This window comes from Chenopodium quinoa, unplaced genomic scaffold (genome assembly GCF_001683475.1).
Source record: "Chenopodium quinoa cultivar QQ74 unplaced genomic scaffold, ASM168347v1, whole genome shotgun sequence".
Taxonomy (NCBI): Eukaryota; Viridiplantae; Streptophyta; class Magnoliopsida; order Caryophyllales; family Amaranthaceae; genus Chenopodium; species Chenopodium quinoa.
Genome location: NW_018742433.1, coordinates 1,518,625 through 1,543,290, shown reverse-complemented (window position 1 = coordinate 1,543,290; position 24,666 = coordinate 1,518,625). Strand labels below are relative to the sequence as shown.

Genomic DNA, 24,666 nt, shown 5'->3' with positions numbered 1-24,666 from the left:
AATCCATCATTTGATCTATCTCTTATTTAGTTCTGTCATTGGTAAAAGTTGATTATTAAACAACCTTCTATCTGTGGGATCGACCCTGACTTACCCTACTACTCCCTCCGTCCCATATTATATAGTTCTTGTATTTCTATTTTGGAGTCCCAGAACGTTGTTCCTGTTTCTATTTTTAGATAGTATGTAAAGACCATTATACCCTCATTTTTATAATTTTATTCATTGAATTTCCTAATTTACCCTTAAATTATTCACTTGTCTTGTACTTTTTTCCACTTTCTCTCTCTAACTTTTCGTCTATAATTGTACTTTTTCACTTTTTCCCCTTAAATTATTCACTTACCTTGTACTTTTATCTTGCTTTTTTCTACTTTTAATGTACTTCATCCACCTTCTCCTTCCATTTCTTAAATACTGTGAAAAAAAGGGAGAAAGGGATTTCGCATCGGTTCTAACCAAACCAGTGCGAAAAATGAGTTAATCGCATCGGTTCGGTTCGAACCGGTCGAAATCTATTGTAAAATAAAAAAAAATAAATAAAAACCCGGATATACTCTTTCTTTCTCTTGCTTTCGTTTCCTCAATCTTTCCTCCTCTCATCTGATCTGCCTCTCTCTCTCCTCCATTGAAGCGTACTCGATTTTCTCCATTGAAGGGGCTTCTGAGCTTTCTCTCAGCACTTTCCTGAAACTCCTTCTCTCTCCTTCGATCTCCGTAACCGCCACTTTCCCTTTCCTTTCTTCTCTCTTTCGATCTCCTTCTCCTTCTCTCTTTCTACAATATTGGAGGTTAGGGTTTCTGGGTGTGTCTATTTTGAATCAATTCGATGTGCGTGCGTCTTCAACAACAACAAATTCGAATCAATTTTGAACCAAAAATCAGAAATTCGAGGTTAGGGTTTCTGGGTTATTTAGCTTTGCGTTATATTGTAGCAGTTCTAAGCTTTCTCCTCCATTAAAACAACTTCTGAGGTAATGTTTTTTAATCAATGAAGTTTTTTAATCAATGAATATCAATTTCGCTAATTATTTGTGTTAGTATAGTTAATATAGGGTTTTACCATTGCTAAAATTGTGCTATTGGCTTGTTTATTTAGGGTTTTCAAATGTAATCGCCTTCAATTGATTGCTCGAATTTTATTACTCGATTACTCATTACTGCTCTATTTTCTTCTGCTCGAATTGCTTACAATTGATACGAATTGCTGGATTCTCTCTTCTGCTCGATTATCTGTTGAGTAATCACCCAAATCGAAAGTTTCAGGTATCAATTTTATTATTATATGTTGAGTTTTTGTTAAAACTGGAGAAATTATGTAATTTGTTGATTTCTTGCGATTTGTATGTCACTTTCAGTTTTGCATGTTACATATTGCGAAATTCTTTGCATGTTAAATTCTTAGTTGTATTCTTTGATTGAACTAGTATTAGTATTATGAATTGATTGATTGATTTAAGGTTTGGAGGAATTTAGTTTTTTGGACGGACGGCTATGATGTTGATGAACAGATAAAGTTATAATTTTCAAAATAGTTATGTATTTTGGATTGGCTTAAAAGAGATAGTACATTGAAGATTGATTTTGACAAGTATAGTGCAGGAAAATGCGTGGCCTATAAATTCTGTGGTACTAAACTGAAATCTGAAGTAAATGTTTATTTGCAGATATTGGCATACTTGCTACTGTCATCAGCTTCTTCGGCCATACCTATGACAAACAGAAAGCGGGAAGGAGGTGACAACATTTTCACAGATTCATGCACAGCAGCCATAAGCATGTCTCTCCTTGCTTTCATTTCATTGGCATGTTCATCCGTCACTGCTGGCTATAAGCTCTCTACTCAGTCATGTATATGAAAATTTCCTCTTATTAATATATTTATAATCTAAACATTCTTGAACTTGATTCTTTCATACAGTATAGTCTTTACATATTGTTAATATACCTGATTAGAGTTGGCCTTAGGCTATCTGATTGGAACCCTTCAGGTCACAGATTGCCTGCAACTTATTGTACCTTATTCTTCGTTTTCTTTTCTTTCTTTTTCTTCTTTTTCTTAAATGTATATTTTTATGAATATTTGAGTATAGAGTTTCACTCCTACAGGCTACAGCCTTTCATTTCTCTGCTAACGGCTGTTATTGTGTTTAAAGTCGATATAAAAATTAACATTTCGCTTTGTTCTTGTTTTAGATACTGTTTGCCTCAATTCTCATTGTTTTGTTTGATTGGAAGTAACCAAACATTATGTTTCTTTAGTTTCCAAGGGTCCGAAGACCAAGGTTATTTTTAATATAATGATGAGATGTATGACATTATCGCTCTATTCCATGATGTAACTGAAAGATATTGGATCCTTAATTTCAACCAGAAACTGAACAAACCCAGATTATTGGTAATGAATGTGTCCTAGTGTTTGACTTGTCTGATCTTGCATAATTGGAGTTGGGTTTTGATTCTTGTGCTGTAGCTTCTCGATTGCATCCTTAATTTCTGTATATCCTGTGCATATGAAATATTTCTGGACTATGTATGGCTTTTCCTTACCATAGTATAATAAATGTATGTTTGCAGGAGGAATTTCAGTTAGCTTTGTTCAAAAACAAGAAGAAAGAGAATCTTTTTGCTAATCGGGTATGGAATTTGAATTTAGGTCATTTTTTTGGCTTAATTTTTTTGACTTATTATTATAAAAACAACTCACTATGCAAATGAAACACTCTATGTGCGGTTCCTTTCAATTGGAGCCTGCCACTCAAGCAGTGCTACTCTTATTAAGCCTAACATGTTCTTCAAAAAGGTTTACCTGACATGCAATATTGAAATTTGATTGTGATTTTAGTATAGTGTTATAGTGATTTGAGTATTTAGCTGAACCTTGAAGTTGATTGGTGAGTGTTAGAAATCTACCAATTGTATTTTTCATAACACAATTTTTTTGTTGGCTGTTTGATAATCTTTGAACTGCAAACAGTGGTGTCTCATAAACTCGTTAATTTTAGTTTGCAATTTTGCATTGGACCATCTTATTTTATTGAACAAGGAAACTAAAATTCCGTACTCCATGATTATTTCATCTGTTTTTTTAGTTGTACCATTTATGAAGTATGAGATATGACCAATGAAATTTATATGGTAAAAAGCTAACAATTTGTATTTCTGAATTCTAATATACGTTGTATATTTCTAGAGTTTGATTGTTTATGGGATTAAGGCTTTGATTGATTGATTGATTCTAGAGTTTCAAATTTTATGAAGAATTTCAGTTATAGTTGCTTTGGACTTTGGAATGTGACAATAACTTCTAAAAATTATTTGTATTAGTGATTGTTAGAATTTGTTTTGTTGTACCTTGATAGTTATATATAGATTGAAGTTATGGTTTTTCGAATTGTACCAAGTGTCTAAGTAATACGGTATTTGATACATATACTCCTTTCGTTCTTGTAGTTCTTCAGGTTATGTTGTTTAGTTAGTTTGGTTCACAAGCATATATGTAATATGTATAGCTTTTGTTAATCATTTTTCGTCTATGATACAATTATGTTGTTTTTTTCTGTTGTTGTTGTTGTTCGTTCTTGTCAAGTCTGAAGTTTGTTGTTTTTTCTTCTTCTAAAGTACGAGAGTCATGATGAAAGACCGTTTGCCACGTATTGCGATAGTGAACTCCGATCGTTGCAAGCCCAAAAACTGCAGTCTGGAGTGTAAAAAGAGTTGTCCTGTTCAGACAGGTTTGCAATTGTTTTTGTGTAAACCAATTTTCATTTGTTCATGATGCATTCATTTGCTCACACTTGTGTAATAAACATGTTTATGTGTACTGAGTCCTTTTTCTTAAGGAAATATTTGCTCTGCGAACAATATGATCTATCTGTGCCCCACCAGGATCTGATTAGCCTTTCTCAATTTCAGGGAAACGATGTATTGAGATTAGATCAGTAACACAAGATAAAAAAAAAAAAAAAAAACTCGCGTTCATCTCAGAGGAACTGTGCATTGCTTGTGGTATTTGTATACAGGTCATTACTTCTATAAACTGTGCTATTTAGTACTTATCATTGTTTACACTCACTCATACACTTACATTCTCACATGCACATGATGTATTATGGTTGTTCAGCGCGCCTAATTATTACTTTGTTTTGATTGTGGATTAACGGATGCAAAAATGCCCTTTTGGAGCAATTCAGATCATTAATCTTCCAAAAGATTTGAACAAAGATACAACACATCGTTATGGCCCCAACACTTTCAAATTACATAGGTTAGTTGATTGCTTTGTGGTGTGTTGAAGATGAATCCTTATGATTTTTGTGAGGTCTTAATCGTAGTGTTTCTTAATTACAGGTTACCTGTGCCAAGACATGGACAAGTTCTTGGCTTAGTGGGAACAAATGGTATTGGAAAGACTACTCCTCTCAAAGTTTTGGCTGGAAAATTGAAGCCCAATTTGGGGAGATTTGATGTAATATGCTTAATTTTGATGACTGTTTGAGTTTTTGTTATTGCTTCCTGGTATCTTTTGCCTATTTACAGAATATACTTATACTGTATGTTTTTCTACAGAATCCGCCTAACTGGCAGGAAATCTTAACTTATTTCCGCGGATCAGAACTGTAAAAGTATTTTATGCGCATATTGGAAGATAATCTGAAGTTAGCTATACCCTCTAGATTCATTGTACTTCTAGTTCTTTCTTACACCAAAAAATATGAAATGATGATTACTGCATTACTCATTCAGTATTTACTTACTGAGTCAGTGAGTCCATTTCGTGATGGTGTCATGGATAATGTGTTGTATGTGGAATGAGCATTTCTTGTTGATTAATGTTGCCTCGTCTGTGTGTGAATAGGCCAAAATCAAGCCGCAATATGTGGATAACATTCCAAAGGAAGTACAGGGCAATTTGGAGAGGTCTTAGCTAAAATAGACGAGAAGGACATGAAGGCTTCTCTTTGCAATGATCTGGAGCTAAATAAAGTTCAAGATCGTAAAGTGGGAGATCTATCGGGGGGTGAACTGCAGAGGTTTGCGATTGCAGCTGTGGCTATGAGTAGTGGTGTTATATCTATGTTTGATTCTGTAGTGTTTTTTTTTTTTTTAGTTTGTTAAAGTGTAATATTACAAGTTATTGAAGAAAATATATGTGTTTTATGTATATTATGATTATATACAAGTATTTGGTACAATTTAAGTGAAAAAAATGCAAAAAAAAAAAAAAAAAAAAATTGAGCATTTTTAGCACCAGTTTTGGAAAAGAATCGGTGCTAAAAGTTTTTTTAAATTTTTTTAGGCCACTTTTCGCACCGATTCAAAGCAAGAACCGGTGCTAAAAGTGTGGTTTTTCGCACCGGTTCTCACCTAGAACCGGTGCGAAAAGTCTGGGGTTTTAGCACCCCCCAAATCAGGACCGGTTCAAAACGGTGCTAAATGGGGGTTTTGAAACGGTGCGGATTACGTGTTTTCGCCTAGTGTATTTTTGTTAGGTGCGCGACACGCCTATCAGAAAACAGTTAATTTGAAGGGAAAAAAAATACCCTCTTAAAAACATATATTTTGGAAAACATATATTTTGGACAAGATTTCAGCCCATGACCTCAAGCTTAATTAAACAAAGTGTTTACTATTAAACTTTGTTATATGACATATTATCTTTACAGAATGATATATACAAGTAAATAATTGTATTATAAAAGGAATTGGTCCCGATATTTATCCATAATTTTATAGAAATTATTCATACATGTGCAATAACTCGAGACATTACACTATCCTCAAAATTAGTTTGGTTACTAAAACACGAAATCTTAAAAATTATTACATTTTTATATTTTAAATTATGCTAGTTTAGATATACTCTCTTTGTTGATAAAAGTTTGACTCGCTTAGTTTTCACACAGTCTTCATTGTGCTTATTTAACCCCATTAATATCTTTGTACTATGTAAAAGTGAAATTATAAAAAGTTGAATTATTTGAAACTTTACATTATAGAAAATTCTAACAAAATCCTACGCGATAAATGAATAGTAAGTGAATCGAACTTTCAGGAATGGAGTTAGTATATCCTTATATCAATTATTTGGCGTGTTGCATACAATAGGCATGTACATTTGACGATTACAAGGTTCTACAGTTTCTTCATTTATGGCTATGATAACCTAACAGCAATCAACATCAGCCGAGTTGTGATATAATTGTAAGCCTTATACATTTAGCATTTTACTTCTCAAAATCATGAACGATATTTGAACTAGAACTTAGGTCTTGCTCCATTGCTAGTGTACGTGTGTCGCATTAAGAAAGCATGTTTGAAAATGATTACATGGTCCTATATAATATAGTTTTTTGCTATTTTTCTAATGTGCCATAACTTACTATATCTAGTCGACTTATAAGCTAAACCATAAATCATGCCATTACGTTGCTAGACCATATTAGTACGTTATGAATTATGATGGAGATTGGAGATTGTGTGATCTTACACACATCAGTTTTGTCATCTTCTGCTAGCTATTGCATTAAGCTATGAAATTCTAACTTAGCTTATGTATTTTGGATTTCCCTTCCTTTTGCATTTATTTCAATTGGCACAATATGTCCTCAGACATTTTTGAATCAATCGAAACTGTTAGTACCGGATATTTATCAGTACTAGCTCTCAAATATCGCCGCATTTGTACACAATTTATGAAATTGGAGAAAGTTTATGTCCACTAGTTAGTTACATTAATGGCTTAATTAGTCAAATCGTAAAATTTCTATGTTACATAAATAGTGCTCGTTAAACATTTGTTAACGTATGGAACTTTTTCGACAGGTCTAATTAACTTAGACTGTACTTGTATATTGCTAGCTATTTAGTCACATTTTTATTCATCAAAATTAATTATATAAGTCATCACTACTTCTTTACAAGATGAAGTTTTATGTTATCTGATCTGATATAGACTTTGATGAATGTGATTTGGTTGCTACTCTGTGTATGTGATAATAGTGGTGACTAAGGCTTGAATCGGCTCATATTAAGGGTGTGTTCTATTCACCTGATTTTCACTTATCTAAACTTATCTGAATTTATCTAAATTAATCTGAACTTATTAGACTTTATTAAAACTTATTTTAGTTGTAATTTGTAGTTGGATAACCCTTATTAAAACTTATTTTTTCTGAACCGAACTTATTACAACTGAAATAAATGGAAATCAGGTGAACAGAATAGGTCATTAGTCATATATATATACTTCATAACATAGAAAGATTAATAAGTTGATAAGTATATTTATAAGAACTTAATTAATAAGTTTAGACCACGGAGGGACATATATTGTTAAGATAATTAGGGGTAGAAGCTCACTAAAGGGGGGAAAATAGCTTCATGAGAAACAATTTAAAATATCTGCGTAATTTCATAAACACATACTTTCAAAAGTTTGACCATATAGCTCTAATACAAATAAGTTCAAATAAATGAAAATCGAGTGATGATTAAAATGCACACTTAAAAGCAATTTATCTATCATTACTACTAGATGTATGGTCACTAGCTACGTAAACTAGTTAAACATAATGATCATGGAACTTTTAATAGAGCATGGCAAACCCACTGCGAGTTGAACTTTTTTGAAAATTCTGGCATCTGTTAAGACACTCAGTTATGCATTAGAGAGTCAAGTATGAAAATAAATCCCCGAAGAAATAATATATAGGTAGAACATACAGCAAAATAATGATCAAGTTTTTAGGCTTGGAACTTAGCATAACGTGTTAGTGCCAAACAAGAATTCATGGAAATGTGAATCTTAAGGATTTGTACTTTCTAGTGGAAGTAAACTATTCTATAATTGGATAAATTGGAGTCAAAGTAGCTTTATCAAAGTGTAGTTAGTGTTTTTAACATTTTTGTTAGTCTATTTTTACTTGTTTAGGTTTTTATTGTTAATGAGAATGACAGAAAATGGTCCGCATAATTAGGTATGAAGTGTTTATTTCAAACGTTACCTAATCTTTGTATGTTCCAACACACCCGTATATGACTCTTTCAAAAAACAAAAAAAAAAAAAAAAAAAAAAAAAAAAAAACAATCAGCTCGTATGTGACCAAGAACCAAGATTGTTGCCCCATAAAACAATTAAACAATTATTTTTTTAGTTTTTTCACAATATATCCCTGAGTTTTTTGTTTATTTATCATGTACCCCTGAACTTTTTTAAATTCATCATATACCCCCGAGTTTTCACAAAAATACACCATATACCTTTGATGACTAATGATTGTTATTTTCGTCAGTCATTAAGGTTAATTATGACTCGAAACACCCTAAATACATTCTCCTACCCCCGAAACCACCCACATTCCTTTTTTCCATTGCAAAAACCACCCCAAATTTCCTTTTCTCATCCTCAAATTCAATCATACGGATATGATTATGGAGGCTTGGAGTGGTTTTGGGGGTTGGAGAAAGGAGAAGAGTGGTTTCGGGGATGGGGGAAAGAGATATAAGGTGGTTTTGATGCATAATTAACCAAATTCTACTCATCTTGTTGTCATTAGGGGTATATGGTGAGTTTTTGTAATAACTCAGAGATATATGGTGAATTTAAAAACTTTCAGGGGTATATGGTGAATAAACAAAAAACTCAGGGGTACATAGTGAAAAAACCGATTTTTTTTTTAAACAACAATCAAACGAATTTGAGAGAGGAAATAAAAGACACACCATATAATGAAATGAAATACAATGATTTTGTTATTTTTTAAGGCAAAAGCTAACAAACGTCTTTAAAGCGTTAGATAAGAGAACTAAAAGTGGAAATATTAAAGTAAAGTAAATAAATGTAATTACACCAATTGACATGTGATTTTGACATGCATTCCAAACTTAATAGATTCAATTATGTCCATAAAGTTCACGCCTATTTCACTTTTTATAACCTCAATTCACACACCATAATTAAACTATCTCCTTTCCTTATGTACTTCTTCACACCCATAAGCATAAGGCCATAACAATATAATGTAACGTACACAAGAGTTTAATTTGGAGGTATCTGCATCATCAATTTGAATCGAGTTGTGCCTTAAGCCTTCGTTAAAACGTGAATCAAAGTTCTTGATTATTTATTGGAAGCTTCCATGCAAAAACAACTCAATTGTAGTATAAAAGAGGGTGAAACAAAAAAGACGAGCGAATTAAGTGATACAAATTAAATTTTTGTTTAAAGAGTTAAAAACTAACTAGCTTAGTCTTGTACTATTTTAACACGTCATAACGTATTCAAAACGTTATAACTTTCTTGTTTCTCATTAAAAATTGGATTGTGACTTCTTGTAGGTCTGTAAAGTCTTCATGCCGACTTTTCAATTCAATTATATTCATTCCTTTATAGTTTATGGATCAATAATAATGAATGAAAGAGTGCACATGAATTAGCTTTTACACTTCTTTCAGTTTGATCTCTGCTTCATTCTAACTCAAATCTATCCTAAAGAGATGTAATGTTATCCTCGTGCAAAATACCTTCTTTTCCCGTAAATTTTATATGCAAGCTTGTCCAACGAACATAATTCATTTCATTAAATTCAACTAAAAATTAATTAAAACTCATAAACATTAAATAGTAGAGCACAACTTGAGCAAACCATGCAAATATACATGCACCTAATTAGTGCACTGTTAAAAACTAAAAATGCAACCATAGCCTAAAATGACAACAAAAAATTAAACAGATCAAGCTCTTTAAGCTCTACAAATAAATGGCCAAGTCCATCATTAATTATATTTTTCTAATATTAACACTTGTCATGCCAGTTTCCAATTACCTCATTTTTTAAGTGATTTCATTTACTTTTTGACAGATTTCATTGACTTTACTAGTTTTTTCTTTACTTTCAAAATCAAATTAACAAAATCTCATCAAGTACATGTTTACCTAAGAGATTGAAAGTTTGTCTTTAAAGTTAATACTTTATAATTATAATTAATAGATTAATCTCCCTCAAAAAAAAAAAAAAAAAAAATTAATCTTAACATTTACTGTATTTGCCTAAAATAATTAAGATAGAGATGTGGTGAATGAGTGGAAAAATATAATTAAAGTTTATAAAGTGTACAATAACAATGGGCAAGTGTATGAATAATGTGTAAATATTGTGGGATAGAGCCATAGAGGGATAAGAGGAGGTAAAATGTATTTGCCAAAAATAAGATAAAACAGTGTTAAAAACTTTTAAAAATGGACCAAAACAGAAAGTAATAAGATCATTTAACACATCTAATTATAAACAAAGCAGGTAGTCCCAAAATTATAGTCACTCTTTGTCTTTCTTATTGCATTAACTACAGACACTCTATCTATGGTATATTAGTACTAAAGTGTGTAAATTTTGTATTAAAAAAAAAAAGGTATGGAGTATCATAAATATATTATGACTGCAATATTCAGAAGTTTTAGTAGTTTTGTCTTTTGGAGATGAAATTATTAAATTTCTTTACCTATTGTAAATAGTGTTCATGGTGACCAAAATTGATCAACTTCTAAAAACTTTGTTTATGTGCTTATTATGTGTCTCTTAAATTTCTTTGAGTCAATTACAAATTTGCAATCATAATCAAATTTAGAAGTAATTTCATGAGAACTGTATCAATTTTGTGGATGTTTATCCATATTGTTTTTGTTTTGGGACATGAGAACTGTTACATTCGCATTAACTCATACAAAAGCAATCAATAATTAAATCCCATTAAAAAAAAAAACAAAATTGAAAATAACAATCAATTCAAGTCTCATTTTCACCATACTTGAATAAAAGGCAAGTAGTAGTGGTCCTTCTTACTGAATATGTCAATAAAATGACGGACCTACCAACCTATGCTATTGAAACATCCGGGCCAATGTGCGTGGCTTTTTTCGTTTTCTCAATTCTCGTCTTAATTAATCCTTAAAGAGTAATTAGTGTGACATCTTAATCCTTAACTAACTCTTAATTCATATGCTATATATACATACAAAATCATATCCATAAAACTTTACTTTATAACTTAGCCTATTTTATACATTCTTTTTTCTGAGTGCCATTTTACATATCCAACTAACCTTGAAATATGGCAGAGTTCAGTAGTGATATTCAGAAAATTCTTAAACCTGCAGCTGTTTTTTCTCAGTTGAACTCGAATATCGAACTATTGAACAGTTTCTCTGAATTGAATCATTCTCTGAGCTCTAATGTCCTAGATTATTTCTCTAGTAATATCAACATTCTAAACAATGCAAACACAGCTCAGCCCTCGTACTTGAACGAGCAGCAACCGTTCCATCTTCCAGACAGTACTGTCAATCAAAATAGATTATTTTGCGCTACTGATCAGAGTCCTGCTACTGGCTCACAATCATCTACAGGTATTGGAAGCGCGGATGGTCACAATGTTAGGATTACCCAAAATAATGTATGTAGTTCTTGCTTACTTAACTTTAAGTTGACATAAATCTTTTTAGTCTCCTTTAATTTATATGTTTCCGTTATCTTAATTACAGAGTGTAGCAGGGAAAAAGAAGAAAAGGAAAGCCGATGATCAGGAGGTGGAGAAGCCGAAAGAAGTAATTCATGTAAGAGCGAAAAGAGGGCAAGCTACTGACAGTCACAGTCTAGCAGAAAGGGTAAGTTATCAAAACAAGTATTCTATTTAATCTTACAATTTTCTTAAAAATAATAAGAGGGCATGACATAATAGGTTAGAAGGGAGAGAATAAATGAGAAGCTGAAAGTGTTACAAGATCTGGTTCCAGGGTGCTACAAGGTATAGTATATTGTACATGAACCTCTCTGTTTTGTTTCGTCTTGCTTACATGAATGTCTAACTATATATGCGCGAATGCAGACTATGGGAATGGCTGTCATGTTAGATGTAATAATCAACTACGTACAATCTTTACAAAATCAAATTGAGGTTGGTCAAAAAATTACTTTTAATTCTATTTAATCTATCAAGAACCCGAAGAAATTCAATATAAGTTTTTTGTCCCCTCAGTTCCTTTCCATGAAGCTTTCAGCAGCAAGTATGTTTTATGACTTCAACTCCCCTGAAGCCGAGGCGATTGAGACTCTACAGGTAACCTCGGAGTCTTTGTTACAGGAAATAATATTCAGTAATTAATCAATAAACTAGTTTATAGCCCGAGCGATGCCCCGAGTTTTGTTTAAATATAAAATAAAAAAAAATTATCTTAAGTTTAAATAATATTTTGAGAACATTTTCTTAAGTTTAAAATAAAATTTAGAAAATAAAATAAAATATATGGGAATAGAAAAAGAGATGTAGTAGTATACTTGTAAATATTACTTTGTAAAATTGTTTAACTGGTATTGAATCTAGAAATTAGGAATTTAGCATTCAAGGATTCAACAACTATTAGTATATGATATTTTCTTACAAATTAAATTGTAGTTTAATGTGCAATTAATTAGAAGTTACATTCTAGAAGAAAATTAATTACGAATGTTAGACAAACGAAGAGTTTTAGAGTGATGACACATAGGATGACACATAGCGATGATGTGGCGCCAAATCATATTGAGAGAGTGGTGACACATGTCGGTAGCATGTAGTCCCTTTGTGTTTTAATAATATTATAGATAGATTATAGACTCATAGCTGTATCTCACTGGTCAGTAAGGCATATTGCCAGTGGAATTTTCATCCATCTGACAAACCAAATAAATTATGTATGTATGAATCATTATAATAATTTTTCAATCAGCAAGAAATCATACTATGCATTTATCATGATAAACTCTTTTGATTATTGCAGAGAGCAACAACAAACCCTTGTGACGCTCAAGAGATGGAAAGAGTGGCGAAAGAAGGGTATGAAGGGATGCTTCCTCGGCATCAACCAGCATGGCCCTTCTAATTGCTACCTTAATGATTTATAAGTTGGTTATGCTTGCTACGTTCATGACCTCAAAATTTTCAATCATTGCCTGTTTGCTCTCCGGATTTTCTTTGTCAAATTTCTAAATACGTCGTTTTCCTATTTAAATGTTTAAAGTTTATAGCATATACAGTCCCATTGAAACTACATCAGTCTGACCAACATAAGTCATCATAAAAGGACTGAGTCTGATAATACTAATCACACTGTAAGTTTTGATGCTTTGTTCATTATCATACAGGCCAATATTGAAGTTTCTATTGGTTATGTACGGATAATAAATATCTTTTATACGTCGAATCATAATGTTAATAGTCAATTATAGCCAATGTCATTCAGTTGATTCATATATTTCATATTATGATGTGTTTTAATTAGATGGATGTAATATGTCTAATGACCAGTTGCATCCTCTTTAAAATGCTTTTAGCAACCAATAAGTGGATGCATACAGTTTTCGAGCCGAAAGGCACTAGTATAGTGAAGGAGAAAGCACAAATTAGCAATGAACAATTTGATAGATCTCTTTCAGAAGCAGGGTTTTAAGGACCCAGGTGAAAATGACACAAAATGCCCCTTTCTCTCTTACAAGTCTAGCTATTTAGATTGAGTACTACCTCCACACAATAATATAAACATTCTATAGATAAAGACAGAGAGAATGAGGCCATTAAATTATCACCTGGAAAAGATATTCATACTGTAGATTGGTAACATCCAAATATAAATGAGTCCATCAAAGCAAAGATAATGTCACTTTCGAACGTTACAAGAACCAGGATGAGACATCATGTAGGGAAAGAATTCCAAATTTTGCAACATAAGTTTTTTTTTTTTTTTAGAAAAGCAAATAAAATGTAAATCTAGCGCAATTTCTCTAGCAATCTGGTGTGCACACTGTCTATCGGCTTTGTGTACACTGTCGCTGCAGTAATTGGATCCTCTGAAGAACCAAAGGTAGTTGATGTTGCCTGACCATACTTACGAAGAAGAGTTACTAAGTTGTAACTTGTAAGAGCCAGTAAACATTTTACTTGAATGTAAATCAAATTCGAAGCCCATTGCAAGTCATAGAGGCAAGCTAAAGCTTCTAAATGTATTGCTGAATTGCTGAAATACTAAATCTATAATCACTCCCAAAAATCCTGTAATCAAAGAGGAACATTCTATTATTATTGATGCACCAGTCCATTCTTGCCCTATGAGTATCCCTAAACCACATACAATCCGTCTATTAGTCAAAGATTTACCTAAATGAGCAGCAAAAAAATCAAGCGGGGTAAACCACTTTTATTGTGAGAAGAGGAGGTTTGTTGAGATGTTGTGAGATGTTTTAGGAAAGTTGCTATTGTTCCTAGTAAGATCCGTAAACTTAAATCTGGGTTGATGATGGTTTATCACCTAATTGAATACCTGTACAATCAACGTAGATTAGCTAACTTCAACTTGAATCTGGGTCGATAATGGTTTATCACCTAACTGAATACCTGAATCAATGTAGATTAGCTAATATCATATTTGTCTGAGGATAACCACTCCAATAGTAAAATTAGTAAACTGAATGATATGATAGATAAAGATAACTTGAACGTGTTTAAGTAAAAAAATTGCCCCTTAAAGGTGGTTGACTGGTTGGGCTTAGGGTTAATTAAAAACCCCAAGCAGTTGCCATGTTGTTGTAGTACTCCCTATATCACTTCTTACTCTTTTCGTTTTTTTTAAAAGTTATAGTTGGGATTGCGCGTAGTTTAAGAAGGTTTAATAAAATAAGATGTTAATGGGGTAAATAAGGTAATAAAAAAATTGTAAAAAGAGATAGTAGGTAATTATTTTATTGAAAAGTAAAGTAGTATAAGAGAGAGTGAAGACCATTGGAGGAGTGAAAAATAATAAAGTAAGAGTGAATTGACCCCACCCCTCCTCCCATTTGCCCCACCCCTACCCAAATCCCCACCCCGAATTGACCCCCCTATTTCGGCCTCCTAAACCCTAAGCCTCACCCACAAAAGGCTTAGGGTTTTGGGGGGCCAGAAACAGGAAATAGGGGTCAATTCAAGGAGAGGGACTTTTTTTTGGGGGTAGGAGTTGAGGTCGGGGTGGGGCAAATGGGAAAAGGGGTGGCACGTCAAATGGGGGAAAATGGGAATAGGCCGGGATGTGAGGGGAAAGAGGGGAAGGCGGGCGTGGGTCGCCGACAGGGTTAGGGGAGGTTGGTGCGGCCGACCGGGGGTGGGGAAGGCTTTGGGCTGGTGGGTAGGAGAGGAAAGGGGTTGGGTTTTTTAAAAATTATTTTTGTAATAATTTAATTATTTAAAAATTAACTAAAAACTCTAACTAAAGTAAAAAAATTAATAAAATATGATCACTAATGTTATAATTAACTGTATATAATAATACAAAGTTACTAATGATAATAAGAATTTTTACATTTTACCAAAGAGAAAAAGAAAAAGTTGGGTGTTATTAAAGAAAATTTTCCTAATTACAAGATTATAGCTGGATATTAATAAACTATTCATTGAGTGTTTGAGACAATTCCAACAAGTACCCACAAAAACTACATTTTTTCTTATGTATAAATCACTAACATTAATAAGAGTTGAATTATTTTTTTTTTTTTCTAGAAAATACAAGTTTCTCACAAAGATACGTTTATCTCTTTTTATAAATGTAAATAAGAAGTGGTAAGTAAATAAAAAACTATTTTGGTAGATAATGGGACAGCTGGTACTTGTATCCACTTAATGCGTTAGACGGTGTTAGTAGCAAAAATGGAGCGAAAGAAATTTAAAATTGTGGATGGACCAAATGGAAATTTGAGTTGAGAGAGAAACGATGAAGTTGATGGTTGAGCAAGTTGATCAATTAAAAGCAGTTATGATTAACATTATTAAGTTCTTGAAGAACGTTTGTCAATGGAGTTTGAAGTTCGAGATTCTGAGTCCATCAATGGATATTTCAAAAGCTATAATGGACAAAATCTAGTTCAATGTCATCTTCAATGGAGGACATGGTAACCGACCCTTACTTTTTGGGGTTGATCATGCCCTCAATTTCACCCTTTTTGGGGAGGAAGGAGGAAAAAGGAAGAACATCATAACGTTAACATCATGTCCATCAAGGTATAATTAATTACACAGCTACCCCTGACTAAGAAAAAGAAAATTACCATTACAACCCTTGATAAATTTGTCAAGTTTATCTATGTTAAATCGAGTCTTACTCTTTTTACCATTACAACCCTTGATAAATTTGCTAAGTTTATCTCTGTGATAAATCGAGTCTTGCTCTTTTTTTCGATGGGGGGAGCTGTTTGGGTAATTAAAAGCCTTTTTCTGATAATATGATTGTGTAGATCATATTTTCTGAAGGATTAACTTAGCTATGAGGTGGTCATTGTTTTGAAGTGTTATTTCTAATAGCGCAAGATTTCCCTCCTATTTACATTCAATTAAATTGCCTAACTATGTGACATTGTAAATCTAACACTTTAAAATAATGGAGAATTAAAAAAAAAAAAAGGGAAATTACAATATAAAAAATAAGCACAAGATGAATAAACAAGGAGACACGTGATTGTATTGATACCGTGGACGACTCTAACGATGTTTTTCTTCTCTAATTTATTTCTCTCTATAATTTTTTTTTTTTGGTGATTTCTTTCCGAATGTTTTTATTTTGGTAATGTTTTCTTAAATTTTTTTTTGTTATGGATTTTTGTATGGGTTTGAGGATTTTCTCTCTTTATTTATGGTGAAATTTGAAGGATACTCGAAAATCATTCGATGTTAGCTACACTATTAACATAAACATTTAAATAACTGTAACACACCAAACTATCAAGGAAATTGACTCTAACAACAACCCTATGCCAAAGAAAAATCCAAATAAAACCAAAACAACAGTAGGATAAACAAATCCTTAAAAACTACAAACAAAGATACAGTAGTAACAACTCAAATTATTGTAAAAGAAGGGCTAATCTCATCCTAATAACACTGAGGTCAAACAAATAGCAGAGCTATCAAGCCAAAAGAATATAATATTTTAAAATTGTAAACTTTCCAACTTGCTAGATATTATGAAACAAGCAGATCTACAAAAAAGTCCTGAAAAAAACCGAGTTACATCTTATTCATCCGATGCTGATTCTACATCTTTTTCTTCATTCAATCCTGATTCCACATCTTTTTTCGTCCGATCTTGATCCTCCAGCTCTACTTTTATCCAATGTTGACGTTCAAGCTCCACCGTCATCCTATGAGGATGACACTTCTTCATCCAATCTTGATACCCTTGCTCCACCTTTGGTATTCATATATCTATAACTAATACTAAAGAAGCAACCTGTCACGACCCACACATTCCACCCCTCACTAGGGCCATTGGACGGTAGGCAACAATCGTGGCTAAGGGGAATGCCCTTGGTGCGCGCTGGCTAGGCCAGAGACACCCTCCCCCTATAGAGCTTTATATTGCTCCAGTGCTGTCACCCTAGTAAACACCCAAGTGACAGTAACACAATAATGGGTTATTTGGGGACCCAAATGAAGTCCGATTGAGCCCAAATTTGGGGGTCCACCATTTTTAGGCCCAATGAACATCATGGTGATGTTAGATTTTGAAGGAGAAGTCCGGAAGGTTCCAGAATACTCAAGGAGACTCGAGATGCATCCGGAAGCTTCGAGAACCTCCTAGGACATCCTTGAATCATCTGTAAATTCTAGAGTTGTGTAGATAATTCTAGAGCCTTGTACATAGAGGGAATGTACTAAAGAAATGTATAGAATACTCTAGAAAGGATTAGATCTAGAACCCTCCATTTGAGGAGGTTAGTGAAGGTTCTAGGCCATGCTTAGAACACTATAAATAGGGGACTTGGCCTTCATTTGGGGGCATCTCAGAAAATACTTGTAAACACTCTCTCTCAAGCTATCAAAGCATTCAAAATATTTATATCCTCTTGTGTTCTCACCATTCCTTCTGTTGCACACTCTTGCTCGAAGCATTTCGGGGTTAAGCCTTGACTAGCATCCGAGGGAGGGAAGTTAGTAGGCTAGTGTGCATAAGACTAGGGGGATTAGTCAGCACGTGACAACGTGGTATCAGAGCAGCTACGGTCGCGGGGGACTATAGTGCTGTTGAGCTTTGTTAGCAAGTTGTGAGCGAAGGAGGAAGAATGGCAAAGAGCAAGGACGGCAAGGACGCTAGTGCTTCACAAACAACTGAGGGCTATACGCCTGAGGCTCTCATTCAAGCTGTCCAAAAGCTTGAGAAGCGAGTGAATAAAGTTGATGAGAGATCGGCCAAAGCCGAAGTTGCTGCTTGCGACATGACGGATTCTGTCGGCAAGGTCGAGAATGAAGTTATTACGCTCAAAGGGCAGTTAGGGGAACTAGACAATCTTCTAGAGGTGGTATCCCTTGATGCTCAATCACTCGCTGATCAATCACTCGCTGATCAGGCTTTTGAGAAGATGATGGGCGAGATGGCAAAGATGCGTGAGGAGTTCACGGGGGAACTCCTTGCTTTGAAGAAGGAGAATGAGCTCCTCAAGGAGGAACTCGCGTTGCTAAAAAGGACCACGGTGGCTGGGGGCGCCACCATTCAAGTCGGTCCTAAGGTGGAAATCCCCAAGCCTCCAAAGTATCATGGAAGGAGGGATGCTCGGGAAATTGACAACTTCCTATGGAGCATGGAGCGATACTTTGAGGCTGTGCACTTGGAGGAGGATGCCTCCAAGATTAATGCTGCCACTATGTATCTCGGAGATGATGCCATTTTGTGGTGGAGAAGGCGTGAACAAGACATCAAGAGTGGTTCATGTTCCATCCGAACATGGGACCAATTCAAGGAAGATTTCAAGAAGCAATTCCGCCCGCATGACGCAGCCAAGGTCTCCATGATGAAGCTGCGTGAACTCAAGCATAGCAGCACCATCAAGGAGTACATCAAGCAATTTACAACCCTCGTGCTCGAAGTTGATGATTTGCCGAAGGCTGCACAACTTATATATTTCATTGGAGGGCTGCAACGATGGGCTCAACAAGAGGTAGAAAGGAGGAACGTTCAAACACTTGCTGAGGCCATCGCAGCTGCAGATCCTTGGTTGATTACAGGGACACAAGGAAGGAAGGGCGCAGCAACGACAGCAAGGGGAAAGGTGGGGGAGCCAAGCCCACCGATCGAAGCAGCACCAGTAGCAACAAGACGGTGAAAAAGGACAAGGCAAAGGGATCATCGCCGTCTTCTTCATCATCGGACAAGCCCAACAACAGGGGCTGTTACTTGTGCGGAGGGCCGCACTGGGCAAGGGATTTCCCTGGGAGACAGAAGCTCAGCGCCATCATAGCTTCGGGCGGAGAATCGTCGGGGGACGATGCACAAATGGGGTCGTTGCGCCTCTTTAGTAGCGTACGGGCCACACCAAAAGCTGAGGAGAGCACCAAAGTGGTCAAGGTAAGCACATTACCTCGCCCGAAGGGCTCACTTATGTTTGTTGATACATTAGTGAATGGGAGAGCTTCTAAGGCACTCGTGGACTGTGGTGCCTCACACAACTTCATTACGGAGAAGGAAGCAATGAAGTTGGGAATCAAGTACACCAAGGAACCGGGGAGGATCAAGACGGTCAACACCTCGCCCGTTCCTATCCTTGGTGTGGCGCATAAGGTGCCTATTTGTCTGGGACAATGGAGTGGCACCATAAATCTCACAGTCGTGCATATGGACGACTTCTCTTTGGTGTTGGGACTTGAGTTCATCGACACAGTAAGGCCCTTTTCTTTTGAAGCGGACGGGTCAATTATGATCAAAAGGGATCAAGGGTCATGGTCCGTTCCTGTCACACGAGAAGAAGTTGAAGCCAAGACAATCTCAGCAATCCAGGTGTCCAGGGGGATCAAAAAGGGACAAGAGACTTTCTTGGCTGCATTAGTGGAGGAAGAGGAGCCCCATGTGAATGAGGTTCCATCAGAAATCTCCGGAGTCCTTCTAGAGTATAAGGATGTGATGCCTCCGGAGCTACCGAAGAGACTACCTCCTAGAAGGGAGGTGGATCACGAGATTGAGCTGGAGCCAGGGACCAAGCCTCCAGCCATGGCACCATACCGCATGGCCCCACCAGAGCTCGAGGAATTGAGGAAGCAATTGAAGGAGCTGCTGGAAGCAGGGTTCATTAGGCCCTCAAAGGCACCATTTGGAGCACCAGTACTATTTCAACGCAAGCATGATGGCAGCTTACGAATGTGCATTGACTATCGGGCTCTCAACAAGATCACTGTCAAGAACAAATATCCAATCCCGTTAGTCGCCGATTTGTTCGATCGACTCGGCAAAGCACGGTACTTCTCCAAGTTGGACCTGCGATCGGGGTATTGGCAGGTGCGCATCGCCGAAGGGGACGAGGCGAAGACGACATGCGTGACCAGGTATGGTTCTTATGAGTTCTTGGTGATGCCTTTTGGACTCACCAACGCCCCTGCTACTTTTTGCACCTTAATGAATAAGATTTTTCGGCCTTTCCTTGATAAATTTGTAGTCGTCTATCTCGACGATATCGTCGTGTATAGCGACAACTTACAAGATCATGTGGAGCATTTGAGACAGGTGTTCCAAGTCTTACGAGAGAACGAGCTTTATGTGAAGCAAGAGAAGTGCTCGTTCGGACAGGAGGAGGTGTCCTTCCTGGGACACCATATTAGAGCCGGAAAGATAATGATGGAGCATGACAAGGTGCAAGCCATCAGGGAATGGGAGGAGCCCAAGAACGTGTCGGAACTACGTTCTTTCCTTGGGCTCGCCAACTATTACAGGCGGTTCATCATGAGCTACTCAGCACGGGCGGCGCCATTGACTGACTTGTTAAAGAAGAAGGCACAATGGTGTTGGAGCGACAAATGTCAAGAGGCCTTTGATGACTTGAAAGATGCCATCACCAAAGAGCCCGTATTAGCACTGCCCGACTACTCAAAGCCATTCGAGCTACACACTGATGCCTCAGATTTTGCTGTCGGAGGAGTTCTCATGCAAGAAGGGCATCCAGTGGCCTATGAGTCACGTAAGCTCAATGACACTGAGAGGAGATACCCAGTGCATGATAAGGAGATGACAGCTATCATTCATTGCTTGCGTGTCTGGAGACATTATTTGCTTGGGAGTCGGTTCACCATCTATACCGACAATGTTGCAACAAGTTACTTCCAAAATCAAAAGAAGCTTAGCCCCAAGCAAGCTCGATGGCAAGACTTCCTGGCTGATTTTGACTACGCTATGGAGTACAAGCCAGGGAAGGTGAATGTAGTTGCTGATGCTCTAAGCCGCAAAGCAATCTTTGCTAGCGTGAGCAGCATAGCTAGCACCCTCCTTGATCGAGTCAAGGACGGTTTAAAGGAGGATTCTATGGCCAAGAGTTTGATGGACTTAGCTAACGAGGGAAAGACCCGACGCTTCTGGATAGAGGATGGGATACTCTACACCGTCGGACGTCGCACCTATGTGCCTAAGTGGGATAACCTTAGGCGGGACATCATGAAGGAGTGTCATGATTCATTATGGGCTGGTCACCCTGGGATACAGCGGACAATGGCACTCTTGGAGGAGGTATACTACTGGCCTCACATGCGGGACGATATAGAGACCTATGTGAAGACTTGTCTTGTGTGCCAACAAGACAAGGTAGAGCAACGTGTGCCAGCAGGACTCTTGGAGCCCTTGCCTATACCAGAGAGGCCATGGGAAAGCGTATCAATGGATTTCATATCTTCCTTGCCCAAGTCAGAGGGGTTTGGCTCTATCATGGTGGTAGTTGATCGCTTTTCCAAGTATGGGACTTTTATACCGGCACATAAGGATTGCACAGGGGAGCAAGCCGCCAAGTTATTCTTCAAGAATGTGGTCAAGTATTGGGGCTTGCCAAAGAGCATCGTCAGCGACCGTGATCCAAGGTTCACCGCCAAATTTTGGATGGAGCTTTTCAAGTTGCTAGGGTCAGGTCTACATTTCTCCACAAGCTTCCACCCGTAGACGAATGGGCAGACAGAGCGAGTGAACGCTTTGTTGGAGCTCTATTTGAGGCATTTTGTGAGTGCCAATCAACGAGATTGGGCAAAGCTCATAGACATTGCCCAATTCGCCTTTAATCTGCAGCGGTCTGAGGCAACCCAGCAAAGCCCCTTTGAGATAGTCATGGGTCAACAACCCTTGACTCCACAAGCAGTTGTATCGGGCTACACGGGTAGCAGTCCCGCTGCCTACAGATTAGCTAAGGGATGGCACGAGCAGCTCGACATCACCAAGGCTTACTTGAATAAGGCCGCTAAGAAGATGAAGAAGTGGGCCGACAAAAACAGGCGCCCATTGGAGTTTCAAGAAGGCGACCTAGTCATGGTGAAGCTCTTGCCGCACCAATTCAAAGTCTTCCGCAAGGTGCATAAGGGGCTAGTGCGGAAGTATGAAGGACCATTCCCGATCATTAGGAAGGTCGGGAAAGTTTCCTATAAGCTTGAGCTACCTCCCAAGCTGAAAATACATCCGGTGTTCCATGTTAGCATGTTGAAGCCTTACCATGCCGATTTGGAGGATCAGACCAGGGGAAAATCACAACGGGCACCTACGGCCGTGGTAGCATCGTTTGAAAGGGACATTGAGAGCATCGAGGCAAAGAGAGTCATAAGGCGTCGAGGTGTGCCAAGCTACAATGAATACTTTGTTCGTTGGAAGGGTCTCCCGGACAGCGAGGCCTCGTGGGAAAAAGAAGAATATTTGTGGCAATTTGCGGACAAGATAGAGGCGTTCGAGTCGGGATCTTGACGAGGGCGTCAAGACTTAGGTGGGGGAGCATGTCACGACCCACACATTCCACCCCTCACTAGGGCCATTGGACGGTAGGCAACAATCGTGGCTAGGGGGAATGCCCTTGGTGCACGCTGGCTAGGCCAGAGACACCCTCCCCCTATAAAGCTTTATATTGCTCCAGTGCTGTCACCCTAGTAAACACCCAAGTGACAGTAACACAATAATGGGCTATTTGGGGACCCAAATGAAGTCCGATTGAGCCCACATTTGGGGGTCCACCATTTTTAGGCCCAATGAACATCATGGTTATGTTAGATTTTGAAGGAGAAGTCCGGAAGGTTCCAGAATACTCAAGGAGACTCGAGATGCATCCGGAAGCTTCGAGAACCTCCTAGGACATCCTTGAATCATCTGTAAATTCTAGAGTTGTGTAGATAATTCTAGAGCCTTGTACATAGAGAGAATGTACTAAAGAAATGTATAGAATACTCTAGAAAGGATTAGATCTAGAACCCTCCATTTGAGGAGGTTAGTGAAGGTTCTAGGCCATGCTTAGAACACTATAAATAGGGGACTTGGCCTTCATTTGGGGGCATCTCAGAAAATACTTGTAAACACTCTCTCTCAAGCTATCAAAGCATTCAAAATATTTATATCCTCTTGTGTTCTCAACATTCCTTCCGTTGCACACTCTTGCTCGAAGCATTTCGGGGTTAAGCCTTGACTAGCATCCGAGGGAGGGAAGTTAGTAGGCTAGCGTGCATAAGACTAGGGGGATTAGTCAGCACGTGACAAACCGCTAACATCATCACTCTCTCCAAACTGTACACGTGTTGTTTTCTCATGAAAAAATTTCCTGCCTAAATACATTGATGATGTCATTTTTTTAAAAAAAAATTTTGTACTTAATTTAAAGGGTTTTGAATCTTGATGACGAATTTTATGGTTGGTGTGTTTGAATTGAATTGTGATCCTTAAACTTGGTGATCAAAAAAGTTTGTATGTTGTTTCCTAAACTAGCAATATATGTTTTTTTTTAACCTATACTAGGGTTATTAGTTTGAGTTTTAATTAAAGCGATTTTTTCAGGTATCAGATGAATTTGGATCTCAAATCGCCAAGATTTTATTTGGGAAAATTTTAGCTTTTAATAAATTTTTATTTCAAAGTTTTAAAATAAAATCGACTAATGGAGATAAAATTTTTTTGACTAATTTGAGTTTATTCCTCATACTGACGAACCGTTGAACTTTTTGAATAGTCCGATTTTTTTCTTATTAAGGCAAATGTTCCTCAAATTTTCAATTTTGTGGGTAACTATATTTGACCAGTTGTCTTTTGTTTTTTTTTTTTTTAGGCTTAATATATTTGAGTTTTATAATGTCTTAGAAATTTAAAGAATTATAGAAAATTCTCACAAATTTTTTGTGTTATATCCATGCATCGCACGGGAGCTAATCTAGTATAATAATGTATGTGAAACCTTTTAAGAAAGACTTGGAAGGTACACAATTGGGGTCTTAAGTGCCTTGAAAAAAACATGTTAATTTTTTGCATTATTCGTAGTCATTCTTGATATTCTGAATTGTAGTGATTCATCCTTCCTTTATTTTGGCCTATACAATTGTTAGTTGAGACGGACTACCACAAGTGACATTGGCCTATGCAATTGTTAGTTGAGACGGACTACTACAAGAGAGAGATGAATTATAGTGAGTTCCTGTAAGGATAATTTTTGTGAAATAAAACAAAAGGCTTAAAAATAAGAACTTAAAGCACACAACTAGATTTACAAGGAAACATTAAAGGCTCAATTGGAAGTAATCGATCCTCCAGGTTCCTGAACCAAAAATTTCACTTTAAAATAGGCCAAGACAATCATAGTTACAACCTATTACACTCGAGTCTTTCTCACAAGCTACCACAATAGGAAC

The 24,666-nt window shown here is 36.6% G+C and overlaps 2 protein-coding genes across 10 annotated transcripts; both read left to right on the top strand.

Moving 5' to 3' along the window:
• The first annotated feature begins 824 nt into the window (after positions 1-824).
• Positions 825-5,163, top strand: LOC110715574 (ABC transporter E family member 2-like). 8 transcript variants are annotated; one of them, XM_021894179.1, is made up of 9 exons: positions 825-974; positions 1,100-1,266; positions 1,668-1,737; positions 2,578-2,637; positions 3,622-3,734; positions 3,916-4,022; positions 4,194-4,267; positions 4,351-4,468; positions 4,859-5,158. In XM_021894179.1, exons 5-9 carry the CDS (start codon positions 3,632-3,634, stop codon positions 4,925-4,927), a joined length of 471 nt encoding a protein of 156 aa, XP_021749871.1. In that variant the 5' UTR covers positions 825-974; positions 1,100-1,266; positions 1,668-1,737; positions 2,578-2,637; positions 3,622-3,631; the 3' UTR covers positions 4,928-5,158. The 8 variants fall into 8 exon arrangements, 7 of the variants coding, with proteins under 7 accessions (XP_021749871.1, XP_021749863.1, XP_021749855.1 ...); XM_021894171.1 differs by having other exon boundaries at positions 1,668-1,805; XM_021894163.1 differs by having other exon boundaries at positions 1,668-1,851.
• Positions 5,164-11,037: 5,874 nt separating this feature from the next.
• Positions 11,038-13,284, top strand: LOC110714964 (transcription factor bHLH75-like). Of its 2 annotated transcripts, XM_021893522.1 has the most exons (6): positions 11,038-11,451; positions 11,540-11,662; positions 11,737-11,802; positions 11,884-11,952; positions 12,034-12,114; positions 12,815-13,284. In XM_021893522.1, exons 1-6 carry the CDS (start codon positions 11,110-11,112, stop codon positions 12,914-12,916), a joined length of 783 nt encoding a protein of 260 aa, XP_021749214.1. In that variant the 5' UTR covers positions 11,038-11,109; the 3' UTR covers positions 12,917-13,284. The 2 variants fall into 2 exon arrangements, with proteins under 2 accessions (XP_021749214.1, XP_021749221.1); XM_021893529.1 differs by lacking the exon at positions 11,737-11,802.
• Positions 13,285-24,666: the final 11,382 nt, after the last annotated feature.

What these genes read in the sequence shown, in the direction of transcription:
- LOC110715574 (XM_021894196.1), top strand. Translation starts at nt 3,632, where the DNA reads ATGATGAAAGACCGTTTGCCACGTATTGCGATAGTGAACTCCGATCGT. An exon ending in AACACTTTCAAATTACATAG is followed by an intron (nt 4,268 to 4,350) that starts GTTAGTTGATTG and finishes TCTTAATTACAG; the next exon opens with GTTACCTGTGCCAAGACATG. An exon ending in CCAATTTGGGGAGATTTGAT is followed by an intron (nt 4,469 to 4,858) that starts GTAATATGCTTA and finishes GTGTGTGAATAG; the next exon opens with GCCAAAATCAAGCCGCAATA.
- LOC110714964 (XM_021893522.1), top strand. Translation starts at nt 11,110, where the DNA reads ATGGCAGAGTTCAGTAGTGATATTCAGAAAATTCTTAAACCTGCAGCT. An exon ending in TTAGGATTACCCAAAATAAT is followed by an intron (nt 11,452 to 11,539) that starts GTATGTAGTTCT and finishes TCTTAATTACAG; the next exon opens with AGTGTAGCAGGGAAAAAGAA. An exon ending in TGGTTCCAGGGTGCTACAAG is followed by an intron (nt 11,803 to 11,883) that starts GTATAGTATATT and finishes GCGCGAATGCAG; the next exon opens with ACTATGGGAATGGCTGTCAT.